Raw genomic sequence first — 23445 nt, forward strand, 5'->3', positions numbered from 1 at the left:
CTGCGTCGAGGACAGGATTCCGACATTTGAAAAAAAAAAACGCGCTTATCGTCAAGGGTCCATGGCTGTCCGTCGTGCTGGCGAGGTTACGAAGATAGCATGCGAGAAAACGCGGTACATGCTTGTTCCTTCTTCTGTGACCCTGCCTCGCTTTCTTTCTTTTTTTATTTCATTCCGCGGTTCCGCTTTATCACTTTCACCCTAGTCAAAATCTTCCGTCGTTTCAGCCTAGAATGTGGTCCTTGATTGCCTTCACGTATTGCGCAGGCACCCAGTAGATGTAGGTCCAGACAGACAATTTCTCCGAGGGACCAACCCGAAGACCCTGAGGGAACACAATGCAAGCGCCACTGTTAGTGCACATTTCATTTAATGCCTTGCAGATACGATACGACTCTTTTTTTAGATGCATTGTCTCTTATACTTTGTGCAGTAACTGAGGGACTCCGAAATATTGCCCTTAATCTAATCTCGACAAATGGCGTCCACGTACATTACGAGAAAGCGGCAGTGGTGCTCAGTCAGCAGGCTATGCCGCAGTGCAGTCATAAAGACGCATGCGAAAAATTGGAGAGGAAACTTGAGCTTCGCTTTAAGGGTATGACGCGCGATAGCGTAGTGGGTTAGGCTTTTCATTCTGATCAGTTTGACATCTTTGAACACATTTTTTCTTCTTTTTTCGATTCTTTCAATTAATAACCAATCAATTACGCATTCTAAATTTTGTATTTACCAACATCAAGCATTGGTTTTTCATTCTGAGCGTTTTGACACCTTTGAACCCCCTTTTTCTATTTTTTCATTTCTTTAATTAATCAGTTATTTACAATAATTTCATGAACTCTTCACAGCCTATCACACACCAATCAATCATCAATCAGCAGAATCTCAAGTTACCATGACACGTTTTTTTTTTTTACGCAGCCGCCGATTATTTCCGACAAGCGGTGCTGACTACTACTACAACGACGGATTTTCGACCGAAGGAGCCGTATACGCTATCGCATAAAATGAAAAGGCATTAGGGCTACCCTATAATTAGACGTATCTGTAGCGGATTAAGCATAATTCGTTCCGTAGCGCATTAAGACGATTGTATACGCAGCTCGTCTAGTGAAATGACGATTAGGGTCTGTGTATTGTAACGATTAACTTTCGTTCTCGTTTGTAGACCACGGGGGATGACGTCATGCTAGTCGTGGAAAGAATACGCCCATGGTGCCACTCGCATAAACACTCCTCACGACCGTGTCGCATCGCGGACCGGCTGACGAATGACAGAGCACGCGACGGCGCGTTTGACACGCCTGACGAGCTTTGTCGTCGGCACTTAGTTTCGTCTAGGAAAGGAAACTGAGCGGGGCTTCTGCATTCGACTAGCGGAGCACGGTCTCGGAAACACGTCCGGGCTAGATGCGGCGACAGTTAAGTGATGGCTATAGCGGCGGCGTCGCGACTATACCGGCCATGTCTCTAATTGGCCATTTGCTCCCCCACCTCCTGCTGTTTTCGTCACTAATGACGTCACGGCCAAATTGAATAGAGACAAACTAAATAAGTAGAAAATACGGTTCCAGCTGTAGCTAACTGGGTTGTCTCAGTAAAATATGGTGCCTACGTTGGGTCACGTTCCGTTTCTCGTATACAGGAAGCGTTCTGGGTCGGCCCACGGGTGTTAACCAGCGGTCACGAGAAGATTTTTAGTTACATTATACAGGCGTATATACGAACATATTTGTGTACCTAGTGTCGCGTGCACCTCTGGCCACTGTACAGAGTCGGCCACATTTAGGGGGAACAGGCGAGCGCCTGGCGCGCTCTCACGTGTTCACCCTAAATGTGGAAGACCCCTTGATAGGCATCATACATCCAGATATTCTGCGAAACGTATAGAAGGCATTGTCCATGACAGATACATATGGCATGTAGTACAGTGAGTTCCCTCGATGCTGGGCATCGCAAAGTTTTCAAGCACCTTCAGTGGCCAGGCGAGGCAAGTACAACTGACAGAGGGCTTTAAACGGGCTCACCATTATGTGGTACTCTTCATGTTTCTCGATGGGCTCAGAGACCACTGCTTGAATTACGTCGATGCTGATCTTCTCTGTGTCCTCTGAAAGGTGTTGTAATGGTTGACCCACTGAGCTTCATTTCCAAGTGCAGCAAACAAAAAAAAACGTACGGATATTTAAAAAAAGAATTTTCTGAAGTATAAGTAGCTAGTAATAGACGCATTATACACGTTGCAAGCGTAGATCACAAAGAATGATGGTACTTTCAAACAAAGCATTAGCATCCCATTACAGCCCTCTTCATTGAAAGAACGACAAAGTGACAAAGAACTATTCATTTACTGTGTACCGCAGCTACGCTACGAGCCGTCACGGAAATCGAGATCAAACTAGAAATCTATTTGATGCCGTATTAATTTCGATGACTATAGGTATTTGAGCGCGTACAAGACACTTAGGCTAGCGACAACATTTTCTCATTTCATTCCCACCAGGGTGCAGCCGCATGAGAAGCCAGCTGGGTGTCGAACCCACGACCTCGTGGACTATAGCAGAACTCAAAAGCCTATAAGCAGTCCAGGCTGGTAGACCAAGACTTATGATTTCAGGCTCGTCGTCTAGCAAAGCCCTCCCTGGTGACACAGTGCCGTAATGATTTCAAAATACAAAGCTTAGTTTTATTTTTACTGTGCAATGATATTAGGCACAGCATCAACAGCGTTTCATGGCAGGCACCACATTTCGTAGTCGGTTATTTCCTCTATTCGCAAGTTACCGCCTGCCCCTACTGCCTGGCTGATGGCTAGCAAAGAACCCGGCTCATCGGCTTTAGCATCAAAAAGAGACGCCGAAAAAAAAGAGAAAAGTCAAAACGCATGGATTCCCAAAATAAAAAATCTCACGGTTACCATATAAGCGCTATCAGGCTCACCTTTTGTGCTTATCCACACTTCGTCTTTCTCTAGCTTGAACGTGAGCCGAACCTTCTGCTTGAGCCCGTTCAGCATGCCTTTTAAAGGCTGGGTTGGAAGCGGGTCCTGCAGGAGCGCGTGCCATGTTTTCATCCCTTCATTCATTTCTTCGTTCATTCGTTTTTCTCACTATTACGTGTGAAAAGGATCCAAAGGAAAGGTCATTCAACACAGACTGACGAGCCCTTGGCCCCCAGTGATTCGCGGACAACTCAATCTAATAATAATAATTGGTTTTTGGGGAAAGGAAATGGCGCAGTATCTGTCTCATATATCGAGATATATATCTTGATGTATGAGACAGATACTGCGCTACCTGAACCGCGTGTTGTGTTGGACACCTGAACCGCGCCGTAAGGGAAGAGATAAAGGAGGGAGTGAAAGAAGAAAGGAAGAAATAGGTGCCGTAGTGGAGGGCTCCGGAATAATTTCGACCCCCTGGGGATCTTTAACGTGCTCTGACATCGCACAGCACACGGGCGCCTTAGCGTTTTTCCTCCATAAAAACGCAGCTGCCGCGGTTGGGTTCGAACCCGGGGACTCCGGATCAGTAGCCGAGTGCCCTAACCCCTGAGCCACCGCGGCGGATGACAACTCAATCTACGGGTACAAGTCTAGGTGCTAAACACTGCAGGGACTCCTGAGCCCCCGGCCTTTCCTCGAAGTGAAGTGCTGGCACCGGTAGTTATGTATTCGCCTCATCCGCTCCATAAGACCGGACCCTTAGAAGGCTAGCTTGGTCACGTGACCGCAAAAGGCATAGCATTCGAGAGCATCCGCTTTCAGCCCACCACGATAGCATTCCCCTGCACCAACACCACCTAGACTGCTGTGAGCCACGCAGGAAGATCAAGACAGGGGAGGCCCCTCAAATACCGGTATAACCTAAGTGCACGCCAAAAAGTGTGCCGGTATTCGCGCACTTTCGCAAGGACTACTGGGAGTCTTTCGCCAACGGCGCAGCAAATAGTAACGCTGGGCACAGCGGCGTCGTCTGTTGTATTTTCTGCAGCGCATGCGCAAGTGCGCAGAGACGATGGCCAAGTGGCGGAGAAGGGGAAGAGGAGTATTGACGTCCGGCTTCAAAAAATGTGACGTAACCGCCTCTCCTAAGTTATGCCCTTCCTGCGTGGCTATCTGGGAGAAAAGCGAGGCGTAAGTGACGCGGTTCTGGCAGCCATCTTGTCCGGCTGCCGAAATAAAATGGCGAGAAACCGGGTTGTATTGAGTGAGGGGCGCTATTGTCTCCCGGCGGCCGATCCGCCCTTACAAAAACTTCTTTATACAGTCTATAGACCGTCTATACACTTCTGTCTATAAAATCTATAGCCTCTATAGGCAAACCCTAGAGAACAGTCAATTGACAATAAAAATCCTATAGACAGTCTACAGACAATCTATAGATTTATGTCTATGCACCTTTACTTGACCTTTGTCTATAGACAGTCAATAGACTACGAATAGACAAAAAGAAATATCTATAGGAGGACAATAGAGTCTATAAGAAGTCTATAGACCATTTTTATAAGGGTGGAGAGAGGGAAACAAAGTATGACTTGCAAAATAGAACTCGCCAGGACCCTTGCTGTTGTGGCTTCACGCAGTGTATAAAGTCAATGCCTATCCTGTCTGTTTTACTTCCCCCACGAGTCTTGGTGCTGTTGCTGGCAGAGGAAGGTCTTGCGGAGGAGGGTAGAGGAGAGGGTGGGACGCTGCTACCCATATCGCTTCTTCGCCCAAGGGTAGAGACAAGTGCTCGTAAATTTTACCCGTTTTTTTCCCTCTCTTTCTATACGTGCGGCAAACAGTGCATGATAATGACAGGCTTACATTAACGTTGAGAATTCCCGGGATGGCATCTTCGGGGACCCCGTCGGCGACTATGTTCTTGTGCTTCTGCAAAATACCAATTGGAAATTCACAACACACGCATATTCGCTTATCGAAGGCACTTTACAGACCCTGAATAGGGCACTGCGGTTTACAATCAGAAAGATATGGCAGGAGAGCTACGCTTAAGTAAGGACATCGTTACGCACTTTTATAAAGGAATACAGGTTGATTTGTCGAACTTAAACATGGTCCGCAAACAATAAATACATACAAATGCAAACTACATGAAGCCACATTGTGACAAGGTGCAGTAATAAATGGTAAGGCATGCAACTAAACATGTAAATTAACATGAAACAATTCATAATCAGAGATAGTAGCGATGACATTGGGAAGGTCGTTCCAACATTTTTCAGGAGGTGACAGCGCACGTCATTTAAAGACACGCATGTTCTGCTGACTACGCTTTAAAGCTACTTTGATTACTAAGTTGAGTAGACATGCGCAAATGTGCATGGTTTCAGGGGTACCGACGATCTCCTTGAATATGTAGTATGCAATATATGGTGAGCTCGAAAATGCTGTACGACGATATATTCCTGATGGTTGCAGTGGAGTGCCACGTTTAACGTTCTGTTACTACAGGATACCAGGTGGGCCCTAGTTTGTATCGACAGATTTTAAGCAGTCTTGGTGAGATGGCCGAGTGAAGCCGCATATGCTAAGCAGAGTAATTCAAAAATTTCAAAAAGGAAGTTTTGGAGGCGGTGACTTACATGGGTCAATGTTTTTGACGCCACCGCAAAGATAGCGTTCAGTTGAACAAACCAAGGTATGTAAGGAGTGAAGCGCAGATCTACGCATCTACAGAAATTTGCCATAGCAACTCCGCTATTAAGTATGCGTTTAAGCACTTTTTTCACTTAGAAAGGCACTTGGCTACACAAGAATAGTTAACACGTCATTAACTGCGGTTCGCGAAGTGAGTTGAAAAAAGGATAGCACGTTTGCATCAGCTGTGAAAACCACGGACCTAAAGTACGCATTTCGACGCTCATTTTGAAAGTTTGTGCACTCACTTTCTGCTTGCAGAGTGGCTCTTTCTTCACTGAAAAAACAAAAAAAAAACAAGAGAAGTCATGTACTTTAAAGTTAGTGTAAATACATTATGTACAGTTGCACAGGCCGTCCGACTAACCGATTGATCGATCGACTGATTGGTTGATTGGTTGGTTGATTGATCGATTGATTGATTGGTCGATCGACCAATCGACTGGCTGACTGATTCATTCATTCATTCATTCATTCATTCATTCATTCGTTCGTTTGTTCGTTCGTTCGTTCGTTCATTCATTCATTCATTCATTCATTCATTCATTCATTCATTCATTCATTCATTCATTCATTTTAATGTCGGTTCGCACAGTGGCTTATGCATGCACAAGAAATGTAAGAACGCGGTGAGCATATGAGGAGATATTGTCACGTTGGCGTTCAGCGGCCGAGAGAATACTTGAATTTTAGTAGAGGAAAGGAACGCCTGCGGAACTAGAGACATAACTTGCAAGGACGTTCTTGGGATATAATACGCAAGCGAGCTTGCTTGGAAGAGCAGGAAAAGGACAAAGAGTTTATCTCTTTGGGCCATCAGTTCAGGGCGCTCTCAAAGGTGGACGGGTGGGGCTCGTGGTTAAGTAAGCAGATGTGCCATGAGAAGAACTTCTCTGGTCGCCGTTGAGTGCGATTGAGTAGTGTTTCTAAGATGGAAACACTATACTCAACACCGGAGGCAACTGCGGTGACTGCGCGACCCGTGGACGGAACAAACACGTAGTAGTACGTGTAAATACATGTCCAGGGTAAGCCCAGGCCTCAATACGCTTGTGTAATTTGCGACTCACGCATACCAAACCTACCATTACAAAGATCGAAAGAATAACGCTCAGGCTATTATGAGCATTCGATCTCCAAGGCCACAATACAGATCCCGTTCAACTGTGGTGAAATAGTTTTCGTTAGCTACTTTTTGAATTTTAACCACAAGCTCAGACCGCTCGTCATATTCAACACCAACTCCAGCAGGAAGTGCAGCACAACCAGGAAACAAATGTTAATATGAGTCCCAGCTCCGGTTCGCTTCATCAATTGGGTGGGTCCGGGCCAAAGTTTCCTCCGGTACAATAGTTTACCAAAAAAGTGGTTGATGTGGCCACCTCGGAGCTGTTTTTTTGTCCTCCACACTGTGAATGAGTGGAATAATTCACGAACACTGCGATGCAGAGCCACATTTTCTGCTTTTGTGCGTTTGTCAAGTGATCATATTGCTTGAGCCTAACCATTGTTTGCAGTGTAAGGCAAATAAAGAAATAAGAGGTTAAGATCGAGTGAAGCACGCTTCAGAATGACGACAGATATAAAACGCTATCATTCACTCAGTGCCTTTTCGATTTCGATGCCAATGCTATCCTACCACCCTCTCTGTTTTTCGCGAACCTTGGGAGGAGCATCCCATGATCAGCGACGTGCCACGGAAAATGGTCGAAAAATTTTTGTTCTCTTTCTCTTCGCGAGGCCGCGCTTTATAACGGAGTATTAGTGCCAGCTACAAAGCACAGCGCCATTGAAAGCCCAGACCGCGCTCCCATTCACATCCTATCGACATTCTTGCTAAACGCGACGGCAGCCACTATGGTAACGCCTCTTGATAGCTAGCCATTGCTCCATGGGCAAAATTAGGGGCGTACTAATCTGGCAACAACGATCGTTTCAGGTCGTGTGATTTTAACTGGCACCATGACGGCCGCTACAGACAACGCATCCGCAACGTTTTTAGGTTCAATGTGTTCAGAAGAACCTTAACCTCCACTTTAAGCCGTATTTCGTTCGTTCTAATTAACGCTTTAAAATACGGCTTTTTTTCTTCAGGCAATGTTTTATCAGTGGAACCTAATTGCCAGAACAATCCGCTTTCTACTACTGAGCACGCATCAGAATCCTCATGTTGCATTATGTATTTTTTTTTGTCTAGCTTACTGTGTTGTTTAATTTTTATTATTTTCGTGTATTGCATTCTGTATCGTATGTACTATGTTTCAAATCACGTAAAATTGAATTCCATGCATTGTATCACATTGCATTGGTGCGTATTCCGCCTTTTCTTGTTTTTCTTGCCCACTACTGCAATATCGCCAGCACGGACAGCAAATACACACGAATAATAAATAATAAAGTACGAAAATATTTCCATAAAGAGATTTCCATGCTTGCTGAAGCAGCGAGCTCTCAGTTCTGTGTCGTTTTGAGCAGGAATTGTTGGCAGCACCATGATGGAGCGGCGCTTTACTCCCCTGCAGCTTGCGACATGACGTAAGCCATGACGCAAGCCGACTCCCTCCTTAAGTGGCGCCACGTCGCGGCGAGCAAGTGAAAGGTGTCGTCCGAATGGGTCTCATTGAAAGCGAGCGATGTGACAGGCATCGAAAAAGCGAGAGCAGGCGCTGGCCGATGCGGCACCGATGGGCGCAGCGTAAATACGCACCTGCTGGAGGCTTCTCAAGGGCTCCGGGCGCGGGCGTCATGATGGTGTACAGGTCGTTCACAGTGCAGCCCACCAGCAGGATCTTGGCGTTTGCCGAGAGCCCCGAGTCCCGCAAGGTTGCGGTGTCCACCAGAGGCTTTGGCACCCCTGCAAAATGCAACGCGCCGCGATACTTGCCTCGAAAATGGGGGAGAAGGGGAAGTAAAATTTATTGCTAGAGACCGCATTAAGATTCTAGACTTTGACAGCCGCTGTGATGGCTAAGTGGTTATTTTGCTCAGCTACTGACCCGAAAGAAGCGGGTACAGCCCCGGCCGCAGCGGTCGCATTTCGATACATGGAGGCTTAATTCTAGAGCCCCCTGTACTGTGCGTTGTCAGTGCACGTTAAAGTACCTCAGGTGGTCGAAAACGTCGGGTGCCCTGCTCTACGACGTCCCTCATAGCTCTGGGACGTTAAACCCCATAAAACAAACCGAATCGAGTTTGAAGAGCTTGATCCACCAGGCCCTGTTGATATGTCGGCTAGTCCACAGTGTAGAACGGGGAGCAAGAAAAATGGGGTTAACAGATCCCGGAGTTGCAGGCATCAGATGTATTGATTAATAAACTATTCTTTTAGATACGCGAAGAGATGATGGCGTTACTGTAAGGGCGGGGGGATGGGGTGAGCGAGTAAGAGTATAAAAGAGTATTAGAGCACAAATGACGTCTTAGTCAGTTCCGCATCGAGGACAGAAAGAGCGCACTTATATTATACAGCACCGATGAATACCACATCTGTTAGTCCGCATAAGTAATCGCGAAGCACTTGGGACAATACGGTGTGTGGGGCTGCCGGTCTAAGAAACAAAGCGCTTAGTGGAGCCACGACTGTCTTGGTACTTGCAGTCTTTGTCAAAAATACACAGCTCAAAGGTCTCGCTTCTAAGGCCTGTAGTGGCACACTAGTAGTAGGCGTGGAAGGTCCCAGTATTCGAAGGAAATGACGACAAAAGTTCCTCACGCCCTCAACGCAACAGGAACAATGTCGATGCGAAACGTAGGAGCATGTGCAGAATGTCGACGTGGAACGAATGAAATAAGCGGAACAAGGTTTCGCTTAAGCTGTGGGTGCATCTCCACGGTAGACATTCTCTGTAGTAAGTGACATCGCTGTCAATGACCCTGTCGGCGTCGCAGTGCGTCAAAACAGCAAACTTCCACTTTCATCTGCTGTCCACTGGCAATCCCATACAGACTGGCTTTGAAGTGGGCGCCGACCAGAATTCGCCCTGTGTGGTCACGTGATCGCAGTAGGCCTGGCTGATCATGTGTCGTGTGCAGCTTTTCTTTTGGCAAAACAGGGAAGGGAGGTGGAAGGGGGCACGTACCGTTATCGCTTCCCTTCCCTAGTCCCGGAAGAGCGCAGAGTCTGGGAGTCATTTAGCTGGCCTGTCGTTCGCATGCATTTATAGAATTTTGATTGTCCATCAAAAGGAAAGGGGTGCATTGCTTCCCTCTGTACTGGGCTACTTACTATCTTTAATACTATCTTGGGCAAGAGGAAGAGACCCTCCCTCCAAGTTGCAATCGCTGCTACTCTGCGTGGGGGCCTCACCTTACAAAGCACTTCTGGTTTCGAGGCGGGGGGGCGGGGAGGGGGGGGCACTGCTCCGGCTTCGACACCCGAAGTAATTTGTCAGGTGGCGCCCTTACGCACAGTGGCAGCGATTGGAAGTTGGAGATGGGGTCTATTACTTTTTCCCGAGATAGTACGTGTGCAGCTTACATGTACATAAGGGCGCACACTACCTCTGTAGTCATCGAGTTATGGTAGCTGATTGTAAAGACACACCACCGCGCAATCATGAGGTTGCGAGTTAGCAACGGCAATTTTCCTCAGCATCCCAGGTTGGCCGAGGTTGTTTCACAGCCTGCCTGCGCCGGCCACGCTGGGGGTTATGTAGCGGAACGCAGCGCTAAGCCACAAGCGCCAGCGATGAACGCCATCCTGAGTTCCGACCTCAACCATCGCCCTATCGATTCCGCGATAGAATCCCCCCCTCTCCCCGCAGGAGCACTACAGCTGCCGAAGCTTGGAGCACTTCGGGTAGCTGGAGCTAGGGTGTCTTGGGCAGCCTAGCTGGTGTCGGTGAGTGGCGCCACCGCGGATATTCCGAGCCTTTTGTAGTTGGCCTTATTACTTTTCTCTCGCTATCGCTTGCTGTTTCAGACCATGCTTCACTGGTTCGTTCTATCATTTTTACGCGCTTCAATCGCTATAGAGTCTTCAATTTATATCGCCTCTTGTTGATTTTTACGCATGTTAATAGCGTCCTGACCGTAGCCTACACGTGGCCCTGCTGTCGTTATCTTTCCTAGCATGCGTATACACATGTTCGCTCGGTTAAATGAACACCAGATATTAGTCAGCGCCCCTTCCTGCCGTTCTTATGTCCATGCTTTGCGCTGCTTCACATAGGCCTCCGCCGACTCACGCGCCACTCCCACAAAAAATTCCCCAGGACACCTAATTACCACACGTGTCTGCAGTGCGACTGCATTGCTGTTTACGCCTCTACCGGAAGTGACACCACTTTCGATAAAGACGTTACATCGCTTCTGGTCTGGTGATGTCACTTTCTTCCAGGGCAATAATTATTTGGTCTAGTAACGCCACATCCCTCTAGAGACTGGGAGAATTTTATGACCGACACCACATTTTACAGCACCAGCTGTTAAGCTCCCATTTGTTGGTTTCGCGTCGTTGTAGTAGTAGTATGTCGTAGTCGTCGGCGTAATCGATTGGTTGGTAGCCATGCGAACAATTCGGAGGGTGGTTACCATGGAACGAAGAGGGCATGACGGGAGCGAATGTATGCGTAACTGGTGGGTGGTTACGGTGAAAGGAGGTGGGTATGGCGATCGCGTAAGAATGCGGAACCGCTTGGTGGTTGTCACGGGAACCATTCGGAGGGTAGTTACACTGGAATGAGGAGGACGGTTGCCGCGGAAGGAGTGTATGGCGACGGCGAAGGAATTTAGCACGGTCTATTTGCCGAGTTTTGTGGAATAGTAAAAAGAGCGCTCAAGAACTACACAGATATGAAGTCGCCCTCATACTCTCTACCTCAGCATATCGCAAAAAATAAATACCTTAACAGCTGTGGCTCAATCTCGCTTTACACAGCGGCACCCGCCCTGTCAATTTTTTTTCCCCGATGAGGCTTTTGATCCTATCTCGTTAATAAACCATCGACAGAGAACACGCAGTTAACTCTCGCTCATTGGCCGGGAACCGCTGTTAGCGCTATAGTAGCGTTTTTGCCATCAGAAAAGTCATAACCTCGTTCACCCATGCACAGGGCCAGTTGCCAACGAAGTTTTGCAGAAACGATCCCTTGTTGAGCCGTCAAGGTTTAGCCGTGCGTGTGAAATAGCGGCGACCCGCGAAACAGGACCGATGCAAACCGGCGGACCTCTGTGTTCAACCGCCATCAAACATTTCATCACGTCTTAACCGTAGACAAAAAGTAAACATTCCGCATCGCAACTCCGGCAGCTATGCGTGACCATTTCTTATTCACCAAAGATGTGAATACCGCTGCATTCGGAGGAGGTCAATTCGCTCGCACCCAGCGCCGAACACCCATGTGTGAAAAAAAGGGAAGGTATCGGGGAGTTTGAGCCGCGCCGCCGTCGCAGCTGAAAACCCGGCGCGTTCACACTTGTCCAAAAACCCGGCGAGCGACCCGTTCACATCTGTTGACACCCGGGCGAGGCGAAACCGCCGCGCCGCTGCTGTTTCTCGCTTTTCCACACACTTCCCGGCCACCACGTCATCGCACGCGGCGTACACAGATATGGTTAGAAAAGAGCATAAATCGATGCTGTCTGTGTACCATAACCGTATGCATGCTTACATACCCAAACGCGATCACATTCCCGTTTTTAGTTCAGCATATGCAGTCTCGCAAAGAAACACCCAGCCTAGTGGCGCCATCTGCTTGTGAGGACGGGAACTAGTACTGTGAACAAAACCGACGCTCCTCTTAAGCCGAGTAGAGGCAGAATCGTCACACTAAATAAAAAATAAAGCATATTTATCACGTATACGTTCACTTAAAGGTGAGGTGATACGAACCAATGGACCGGTGTCCTATTTATGGCCAGTGAACGCGCTGAAAAAAGCCGCGACGACGACGAATTCATTCCGAGCCGAGAAGTCGTGCTTCGAAGGGCGCCGTCATGTTTGTCGCGGCGGAGGCGGCGGCGAACGCGAAAAATTTGGGTCCAGCCCGATTGCCTTTGCCGCGCCGCTTTCCGCCTCGCTCGGCGTCAAAAGCTGCCCAATCCGCTTCGCTCGCCGGATTTCTGGACAAGTGTGAACGCGCCCTTATTAGTCGAAGATTTTAGTCGCGACTTTGCCAAGAATATGGTATCTGCGGGATGCAATGTTGCAGAGCGGAAGCCTCATGGCGGCCGCCAAACTTAGGTAAATAACTTTTATGCAACCACAGAGCTCGAACAGCATTTCCGACCATTAACAAATGTATATAGCCTCCGGATGGACTCCAATGTGAGTGTCATAACAACCATAAAAAATATGAAAAAGTCTTTTCATGAGTTCATAAAATATTCATGACAAAAAGAAAAGGCTATCCAAAGCACACAGCACAGAATGGCGTAGCCGAGAGAACAGAAAGTAAAAGCCGGCAACGTACCTCTGTAACACAGCTTCTGCATCTCGGGTTGCACACCTGCGAACGAAACAACGGCCATTAAAATAAAATATGAAATTCGCCGGGCAAGTAATGTTATTAAATCACGATGCCACCGTTTAAAACAGCGTAGCGCGACTAAACCACGGAAGGGACGCACATAATCCACGCTTTCCGGATGGTTTCTCCATAGCGTCAAGGGAGCCGTGTCGCACAGAAAAGTCGACGTCGTCGTTGGCGTCGTTGGCCGTGAGCGAAAAATCCAATAAAAATTCCCAGAGAAGCAACTTAGGGGGAGCTGGGCCACTCAGGTTACGTGACTTTGTGAGGCCATCACAACCTGCCCACCGTGGCAGATGGCAGCTCAGTTAATGATTGGTCGTGAAAGGTTGCTTGAGAAGAGCTACCTGGATCTCATAGGCACCACTGGAGGCGGCACCTGCCATCGCAGGGCAGTAGCGCACAGCTTAAACGCTGCGCCACTGTGGCAGGAGTGTTACGAAGGGTCTAATGTATATCTGATTGTAAAGATGAAAATTATCAACTCCGCATATACAGTTGAACCTCGTTAGAACGAAATTTAGGGGGCCCTGGTGATTTCTTTCGCTTTAGCCGCAGCTTCGTTATAACCCGTGTTGACCGAGCTTCCGAGGGGAATCGTTATTCCTTCGTTTTATCTATTATATCGTTATAACCAGATTCGATTTTCTAGGCATTAACCCATGAACGCTATAGCGTCACATCCCTAATGCGGAGCTAAAGTGTCCCTCTAATTTTTTTATTATTATAACGTTACGGCTAACAAACAGAACTTCTGCTCATGCAGGTCTGAAGAGGTTATGCACAACACGAATGATATGTCATAACGGTAATCTTATTGCGACATGTTTGAGCTTTAGGATAGTAATCGAAAAGCAAATCATTGAATTGCGCTCATCTTTATTTAGTAAAGTCAATTCAACGGACGTTCTCGGCTTTTTCGCTAAAAACAGCGCCGATCATAACTAGTGCGAGCGTAGGTTTCTGAAGCAACCTACACGATTGAAACTTGATGCGAAGCAGGTACATGGGATTTGTTGTTGTTGTTGTTAATTAACAATTTGTTAATTAGTATTTAACAATTACGGATTTTTTTCATTAAATAAACCAATGTTAAAACTGGACATTCCGTTATGACTTTTTCTGGGTCCTCATAAGAACTTTTGCTTAATTAGAAGATTTTACATAGCCTCGTGAGACACGTATTAACGGGGTTTAGAAGATTTTGCATGGCCTCGTGAGACACGTATTAACGGGGTTTTACATTTAGAACCAGGCACAGGCGAGATTTTCGCTCATACGTTTGCAGTAATCAACAGTCTAATGAAGCTGTGATGTTGTCTTTAATACTGGAGCCAAATGTACGTTATAAATGAGCATTAAAGGGTAGCTGAAAGACTTTATGAGAATTCTACGATGTTCAAGGGTCAAGGCTAGCTTCCTTAAGAAAATGGTCTATAGACAGTCTATAGACTTCTCAAAGGCTATTTCCTTCCCATGGATATTTCTTTATGTCTATTCGTAGTCTATAGACTGTATATAGACATAAGTCTACTAAATGTCTGTGGCCCTAAATCTATAGATTGTCTATAGATTTTCAAGAGAGACCAATTGAAAATATTTTTTGTTCCATGCTCAAGACATCGTTATTTCATGCTTTTGCCAAACGCATACGCGATGTGCCTTCCAAGTAGACTATTTTTTTTACTTTTGATAGATGAGTTTTGAGCCACTTTTTCTACTTTATATCTTTTTCTATCATGTCCTAATAGACATGTAATCTCTTTATTTGTTTTTGTTGTGCGTTTTCGGAGCTGCAGAGGGCGCTGGAAACCTGGCGGGCGCACTTTAAACTCTGCTACCTATACAAAGATGATCCGCGAAAAATAAAAAAAAAAACGCCACATTAGAGAAAATGGCCGAAGGTAAGTTCTGAATTATTCACTACTGAACCGGAGTTCCCGGGTTCGAACCCGACCGCGGCGGCTGCGTTTTTATGGAGGAAAAACGCTAAGGCGCCCGTGTGCTGTGCGATGTCAGTACACGTTAAAGATCCCCAGGTGGTCGAAATTATTCCGGAGCCCTCCACTACGGCACCTATTCTTCCTTTCTTCTTTCACTCCCTCCTTTATCCCTTCCCTTACGGCGCGGTTCAGGTGTCCAAAGATATATGAGACAGATACTGCGCCATTTCCTTTCCCAAAAAAAAACCAATTATTATTATTATTACCGCAGAATCGAAATTAACACATTTTCGGCATTGGCTCCCTCAGGAGAAATGAAAATTGAAAATTGGTTTTGGGGAAAGGAAATGGTGCAGTATCTCTCTCATAAATCGTTGCACACCTGAACCGCGCCGTAAGGGAAGGGATAAAGGAGGGAGTGAAAAAAGAAAGGAAGAAAAAGGTGCCGTAGTGGAGGGCCCCGGAATAATCTCGGCCCCCTGGGGATCTTTAACGTGCACTGATATCGCACAGCAGACGGGCGCCTTTGCGTTTCGCCTCCATCGAAACGCTGCCGCCGCGGTAGGGTTCGAACCCGGGTACTCCGGATCAGTAGCCGAGCGCTCTAACCACTGAGCTACCCGGCGGGTACTCTAAAGAAAAATTTTTAGTGAACCGCGGCGGCTGTTCATTGCAGACAAACGGTGGAACAATGAGCGTTTCTCCCCGTTACAGTTTTCTGCTTAGTATCTAAGCAGATATAGTCACGACTGTTTTATCGATTTTGACCTCACTTATTTGGTTGCACTCTACAAAGACGTTAATTGTTTTACAAATCAGTGAATTTTAAATTTTTTGTATGAAATTTTATGAACGTAGATGTGTCAACGGACACTCAAAACCAAAATTCGTGCTTTGTGAAAAAAAAAATTAAGACTGACGACCCGTAGCGCACCAGTAGGAACGCAACGAATATTGAACCAGCCTTCCGGCACATTTTCTCAACGCTGCGGCCTTTTCACCAGATTTAAAAGAAAATGTATATGTTAGAAAACAATTTTCTGAAGAATTTTTCAGTGAAACTTTGTGAGAGCAGTCACAAAATGATTTCTAATATGCTAGAAAAATTCACGTAAATGCACCAAGAAAAAATTTACCGATGATTACGACAGGCGGTAATGCGAAATTTGAGCGCAGCGCTCAACGGCTGGTAGAGGGGGCGTTACGCTGCTAACCATCCTCCGGGATCTACCCTTGGACACCCAGTTACGGCGACCACGCCGACGACTAGGACACGGAAACCAGGAACGGAAGCCCAGGTGGTCGAAATTATTCCGGAGCCCTCCACTACGGCACCTCTTTCTTCCTTTCTTCTTTCCCTCCCTCCCTTATCCCTTCCCTTACGGCTCGGTTCAGGTGTCCGCCGATATGTGAGACCGATACTGCGCCATTTCCTTTCGCCAAAAAACCAATTATTATTATTATTAATATTATAAGAGCTGCGCTCTAAAAAAACCAAAAGCCGCGTCCCAGCTGAAGGTAAAAGGAGAATGCTTTAGGTTCCCAGAGCACAGCCCCACACTTACCGGTGCACTCCGTGATTTTCTTCTTTAGGGCGGACATCTTGGCCGAGAGGGGAATCGAGATCACGTGGGTCTCCTTGCTGTACTTCACCGCCAGGGGGATGGGGTCCTCTTCGTCCGCATCGCTCTTGACCTTATCACTGTCCTGCTCATCCTCCTCTCCCGACCGCTCCTCATCCTCACCCTCATCATCTCCCGACACGCCGGAGTCCTCGTGTCCCTCCTCCTCACCTTCCTCGGCCCCTTTTCTTTCCTCCTTTTTATGCTCCGTGACGTCACGCTCTTCCTCTTCCCTACTCTCCACTTCGTCACTTCCCTTTACGCCTCTTTCGCTCTCTTGCTTCTCCTGTTCCTTCCCCTGCTCCCCTTCGCCTTCGTCAACAGTACCTACATTCCCATTCCCCTCGCTTTCTTGCCCTGTCTCCTTTGTCGTCTGTTCCCTCTCGTCGTTCTCGACCACCTCTTCCCTGGAATATCCTCCTCCATCGGTCTGAACCAGCACCTCCGCGTAGTACCCTCCTCCTCCTCCTCCCTCACCGACTTCACCTTCTCTCCCCTCCTGGCCTTCTACCAAGCCCAGAACAATTAATACCGCCGCAATCGCGTCCTGAAGCTGATCTCCAACTATGACTCCTATTTCCTCTGTGCCTTTGCCTTTTTCTACCTTATCCTCCTCATCCGCCTTATCGCCACTCTTCTCTCCTCCATTCTCTTCCTTCGCCCTGCCTCCCTCGTCTCTCGGGGCCTGCCCGGAGGTGTCTGCCCCTGTCATGATGCCGGTGACCTCTGCGAGGGTGGAAGTGATCGGAGAGTCTGAAAAACCAATGCACTTAACGTTCAATGAAACACGTAGTATGTTCACGGACACACTCCACGCGATACCACGTGATTCCATGGCACGAACTGTTCGGCGAATGGAAGCATAGCTACGGAAGTAATAAAAAAGACAGGAAGCGCCAGAAGTGACAAAAACTGGAAGTGACCTCAGCTGATTTCAACAAACTTTGTGCGCTATCCGCACGTGTACTGAGAGGCAGGCAGCACATAAAGCACCACATGAATTGGCGACATGCCACGGGAAAAGGGGGAACAAAGTTTTGTTCTCTTTTTCTTCGAGAGGTGGCGCTGCATATAGGATAATGCGTCAGCCATGGCAGCAGCTGGTGCTATGACGTAAGCCACCGCTCCACATAAGTGGCGCCACACCGCGACGAGCAAACGAACCGAAGCGCCCAAGCGGGTCCCATTGCGAAGCCGGCGAAGTGACTGCCATTGAAATAAAGGGGGCGTTGGTGTCACGCACAGCATTAAACGCGCGCGAATAAGCGCATGCCCTGTGCGGCATCTGTAGAGAGGAACATGTGGCTGACTGCCTGAGCGGACCCCAGGGAAGGAAAAGTCTACAGGTAAGTCTGGCTCAACCAGGGCGTGGTTTCAACGTGGTTCAGCACGCGAATGCGGGTGCACCGCAGCAGTGCACCCAATTGAGGATACTTTCCGTTAAAAAAACAGTAAAATTAAGCTGGATCACGCTATATCCTCGTCATTTCTTTCGCCATTATCGCAGACGTAAACACGTAAAACTCTCTTTTTGGCCCGGCCATTTAACCGATAACGCCCGTATATTGCGTCCCATTTCACAGGCGTCTGCCCCTAATCTCGGGAGACGGAACTAGCAGAGTTGCGTAGACCGGCGTTCCCGCTTACCTTGAGCAGTCCCGTTGTTCTCAGCGCCTTCGCTGTCGTCTGCTACCCTTCGTTTCTTGGCCTCGGACACTTCATGGTTCGTGTCTGCCTCATCCGGCTCCTTGCCACTGTCACTCTTGCTTCTCTTTTCCGCCACGGCCGCTGTGAACCGAGGAATGTACAAGAAATGTTTCAGAAAAGCTGGCTGCAATATTTTGTGCCTCTCGCTTCTCTCAGCAAAAAAAGCGAGAAAGAGAAAGCCTTAGCATGATTATGCTGATAATGATGATAATGAATTGATATTGTTTACCAGCGCGATAGCAGCTTCACCGAAGAGCACGGTGGTTAATGCATTTAGTAGACACAGGTTACTACAGTTGTACCTCGTTATAACGAAATTGCAGGGGCCAGGCGATTACTTCGTTATAGCCGTAGCTTCTTTATAGCCCGTGTTGACCGAGCTTCGATGAGGAATCGTCATTCCTTTGTTACATCCAATATTTCGTTATAAACCGTTATGAAGTTTATGCTCTTGAAAGGAATGTCTAAAGGGGCAAGGCCACGAATTAGGGCTGTGCGAATGGTAGTTTTTCGAAAACGAATCGAATACGAATAGCGCAGTTTCGCTTCCGAATCGAGTACAAATATTGTAGCTAAGAATCAAATCGAATACGAGTGGAATATTAGTATTAATATTCGCTGCTTGTGCGAGTATTCGTACATAACAAGCAATCGTTCGAAACAATAAAGCGACACTTGTGGCACTGCTCTTGTACGGTGCCATAAGTTTAAAAGCTATCTGAAGTTAGAGCTATAGCTGCTAAAAGACGCAACCCCCATTTCCACTAAGCGGTCGCAACACGAATTCTAGGATCATCAAGGACCAATCAACTCTAGGACCATCAAGTTATATACAGAAAAACTGCCATTTGCTTGGTTTGGTCAAAGACCCTTTTCCCAAGCCGAACACCAGGCCGAAGGAAGCCTTGGAACCATTAGAAAACGGGTGGGTACCCGACGGCACTAGAACCGCGGGAAATGAGATTGCTAGCAGCTACTTATGAGCCGTGGCCTCCAAGATCCAGGGTAATAATAATAATAATAATAATAATAATAATAATAATAATAATAATAATAATAATAATAATAATAATAATAATAATCAATCTTTATTTTTTCGGTGCCCAGGAACAACCCATAGGTCTTGGTGCTGGTACACCATTCACACGCACAAAATGTAAATTTATTTCACTACAAAGGAAGACACTCAGGGGAGGTAATGCAGCAGTCAAGGCGATAGAAAAAAAAGACACAAACTAGGCGTGACAGCAAGCATGAAGCAAGAAAGCGAAAACAAGAAAACAGCGAGAACAGCGGTAAATGAAAACAGCTAGAACAGGCAACAGACATATAAATAACTAATGAAACAATAAACAAAGAGAATGAACGACCGATAACAGCCAAGTACAGCATATAGCAAAATACAAACAAGAATAAAGCCAATACTAATAAGAACGAATAAGAAACCTCTGAAATACAAGCTAGAAATACAATCATACACAATAAGAAACGTAATTAGTGAACGCGTTACAGACAATCAGGCATGAGTATACAGTATTAAAGAAATAATATTAATGAAAACAAGTACACGTGATGAACAATTAAGGAGAGAAAAAAACAATGTAATACCGGTGCAAACGCACAAGTGTAGTAAAGACAAAATGCATGAAAGGGAAAGTTATGTATGAGAAAAAGAGTGCTCAAAGTGGAACGTCACGGACATCCAATATAAAGGAAGGGAGAGAATTTTCGAATATATCAAGGTGAGGACAAAGAGAATTTAACAACTTTTGCATTCTGTCCAGAGGGGAGAGGGAGTGCAGGAGCGCAGAAACTTGGAATGGTCTGAATTCCCTTATGCTCTTTCGCGGTACACGCACAAGGATACGCGCTAGGAGCTGAGGGCATAGAATGTGAACATGAAGAAGTTTATACAAGAAAATTATATCTGCCCTCACGCGACGGCAGCTAAGAGAAGGAAGCTGCAGTGAGTTACTCCGTCTGGGACGAGAGCTGGAAGTTTTGCAAGAAAACCGATGTTGAAATATGCGTAAAAACTTTAGCTGAACTCTGTCGATTTTTTCACAGTTCGACTGGCAAGTGCCGTTCCAAACAACAGACGCATATTCCAAAAGCGGCAAGCATATGGAGAGGTAGAGCCTTAAGAAAGGAAGTGGGGCTCGAAACTCTCTCGAAAGCCTGCAGATGAAGCCGAGTGTACGCATAGCCCGTAGAGCAATGCGTTTTGTATGAGAGGAGAAGCTGAGGCTACGGTCGAAAAGTACGCCGAGGTCATTAATTTCATCAACCCTGGGCAGCGGCCTACCATTCACCGAATAAGAGTAGAGAAGACTGTGCGTTTTACGCGTAAATGAGACAACCTTGGTTTTAGATGAATTGAGAGTGAGCCCATTCTTCAAGCACCAATCAGAGAAGGCGGATATGTCCGATTGCAATGACAAGCAATCGTGAAGAGTATGTATTGCCTTGAACATTTTTATATCGTCCGCATAAAGGAGAAATGAGGAGTTTTTGACCACGGAGGAAACGTCATTGATAAAAACGGAGAACAGAAGCGGGCCTAATACCGAGCCCTGAGGAACTCGCTGGTTGGAGTGTAAACAAATGAGGTCTGTCCATTTACACTGACAAAGCAGGACCGATCAAGAAGATAGTTGCGTAGAAGGGCTACAATTGAAACGTCGATCTCAAACAGCAGAAGCTCTTGAAGAAGTAATGAGTGAGTAACAACGTCGAAAGCTTTGCTCAAATCACAGTACACAGCGTCTACCTGACTCCGCTGAAGGACTTCAGCTGATGTATACGTCATAAAAGTCACAAGGTTAGTTGTAGTAGAACGACCTTTTATGAAATAATAATAATAATAATAATAATAATAATAATAATTGGTTTTTGGGGAAAGAAAATGGCGCAGTATCTGTCTCATATATATGCCGTAAGGGAAGAGATAAAGAAGGGAGTGAAAGAAGGAAGAAAGAGGTGCCGTAGTGGAGGGCTGCGGAATAATTTCGACCCCCCGGGGATCTTTAACGTGCACTGACATCGCACAGCAAACGGGCACATTAGCGTTTTTCCTCCATAAAAACCCAGCTTCCAGACAGGGTTTTCCTGAATTTGTCCGAAACCTGCCGTCTCAGAGGCCATGTACAAGCATTACGAACGCCACCGCACAAATGGACCGCGTCGTGGTGCTCCGTCATAGTTTTCTTGGAAGGACGGTCCGCGGCGTCGGTGTAGGCCGTGTCGTTGAATAAAAATACAGTTGGCCTTATTCGAACCTCCTGCCATTATTCGAAAAACTATCCGAAGAGTTGAGAACGTATCCGATTTGTTTCGAATAATTTTGAAAATACACTATTTGGTTCGTCTGAATAATGAATACAAGTATACTCGATTCGCTATTCTAAATTTTCGAATATTCGCCCACCACGGCCGTCCTGGGGGACGGAAGCCGGGAAGCGACAGTACAGTGGCATATACTATAGTCTCCCCGGAACAGAGCCCGGTGTGGATTGTGCAACGGGCAAAAACGGACCATTCTCGGTGGTCCCACGTTCCTTCGTGGCACGCCTGGATAGCGTCTAGTGCGACTAACACGTTGGCGGGGCCTTTGTTAGCCATTTCGAAACAGTGCGTTCTTCCCCGCTCTCGCAAAATTGATAGGCCAGCAGCAGGTGAATCGGCTCTGGGAGTTTGCGGTAACGACGCATGACGCTATGCAGACATTGTTTCACTTCAGCTGGACAATCTCATATATGGCTACGGCTCTAAAGCATAAAACAGTGGTGGGGTTTGAACGTAGCTAAGCCGAGTAGGCGTGCGAAAGCACGTGTTTCATTCTTCGCCTCTTCTCTCTGGTATCTGCATGTGCACGAAACCGCGTTCCTCACTCTTCTTCGGCACACCCTGTCCACACGGCGGCAGCTGGCGGGACGCCCTGCTCTCATTGTCTGCAGCTGGCGCGACGTACCTCCGAACTAACAGAGCTTATCCGAATGCTTCAAACAAGACAAAATTATTTCTCGGGGTCGGCACGCCTAGAGTACAGCTTTTGCACTAATAATGGATGCAACGGGGTCATGCTTTTACCGGGACGCCATATACCAAGGCGCATCAAGGTGTCCATGCAAACCGCTGCGAAACAACTGTGCGTCCAAATGTGAATAAAGCAAGTTTCGCACTCACCCTGGTGCTCCTGGTCTTCTTTCCGGGGTTCCTGGTCTGTTTCGGCGACTTCTCCGTCACCGATGAGCAGTCTGGGCAGCTTGGTCTCGCTCTGCCCCGCCTGCCTGTCCTCTTCCCCGTGCCCCTGGTCCCCGCCATCGCTGCTGTTTTTACGCTTGGCGACCATGTCAGCCACTGCGCCACGCGAAAGAACGCCCTGCGGACGGATACGCTGGGTTTGTAGATGGACGCTCCAGCTATGGATGCCTGAGCAGATATGCTGTATTTCTGTAGACGCTGCTCTAGCGAGGCGATGCCCTCCGCTGTGGCGCTGCTGTCAAGTGTGCACGAAAAAGATTGCGCTCGTGGCCTCTAGCTAATGGTGCGAAAATTCTGCGTCTCCTCTACAAGTGTTCTTTGAAGCGAAAAGCTTCACTACGTCACCTTTTCGAGCCGTCAGCGGGGCCGCAAGTTTGACCCTGAATGTAGCTAGAAGCCAAAAAAGGAAATGACGCCTGTCGCACATACCTCGGTGAACACCCGAACCGCGCCGTAAGGGAAGGGAGGAAGGTAGAAGTGAGAGAAGAAAGAGAGAGAGAGAGGTGCCGTAGTGGTGTAGAGTGTCTCGATGCCAGCGCTGGCGTCGAGGCACTGGCATCGATGCACCCTAGTAGTGGAGGGCTCCGGAATAATCTCGAACACCTGGGGATCTTTAACGATTTGTTTTCTTTCCCTGGGTTGGGTTTGCGGCTGGGTTGGCGGAAACTTGAGGAGTTCCCAAATTTTGTACTACCTCTCTGCATGACGTTGGGTCCTAGCGTACGTTCATTATCGATCCTTTCTTTTTGATCGTATCGACAGCGCGCTGTAACTTGAGAGGAGATTCCAAACTG

General features: G+C 47.2%; 1 protein-coding gene across 1 annotated transcript; it reads right to left on the minus strand.

Annotated features, from left to right (window-relative positions):
* Window positions 1-56: 56 nt before the first annotated feature.
* On the minus strand, window positions 57-21588 carry LOC144102484 (uncharacterized). The gene is made up of 10 exons (XM_077635746.1): window positions 21546-21588; window positions 18329-18469; window positions 16625-17407; window positions 13060-13095; window positions 8355-8501; window positions 5896-5924; window positions 4814-4879; window positions 2944-3049; window positions 2031-2113; window positions 57-325 (listed from the first exon to the last, which is right to left on the minus strand). Exons 1-10 carry the CDS (start codon window positions 21586-21588, stop codon window positions 224-226), a joined length of 1536 nt encoding a protein of 511 aa, XP_077491872.1. The 3' UTR covers window positions 57-223.
* Between the last annotated feature and the right edge of the window lie 1857 nt (window positions 21589-23445).

Source organism: Amblyomma americanum, chromosome 8 (assembly GCF_052857255.1).
Source record: "Amblyomma americanum isolate KBUSLIRL-KWMA chromosome 8, ASM5285725v1, whole genome shotgun sequence".
NCBI lineage: Eukaryota > Metazoa > Arthropoda > Arachnida > Ixodida > Ixodidae > Amblyomma > Amblyomma americanum.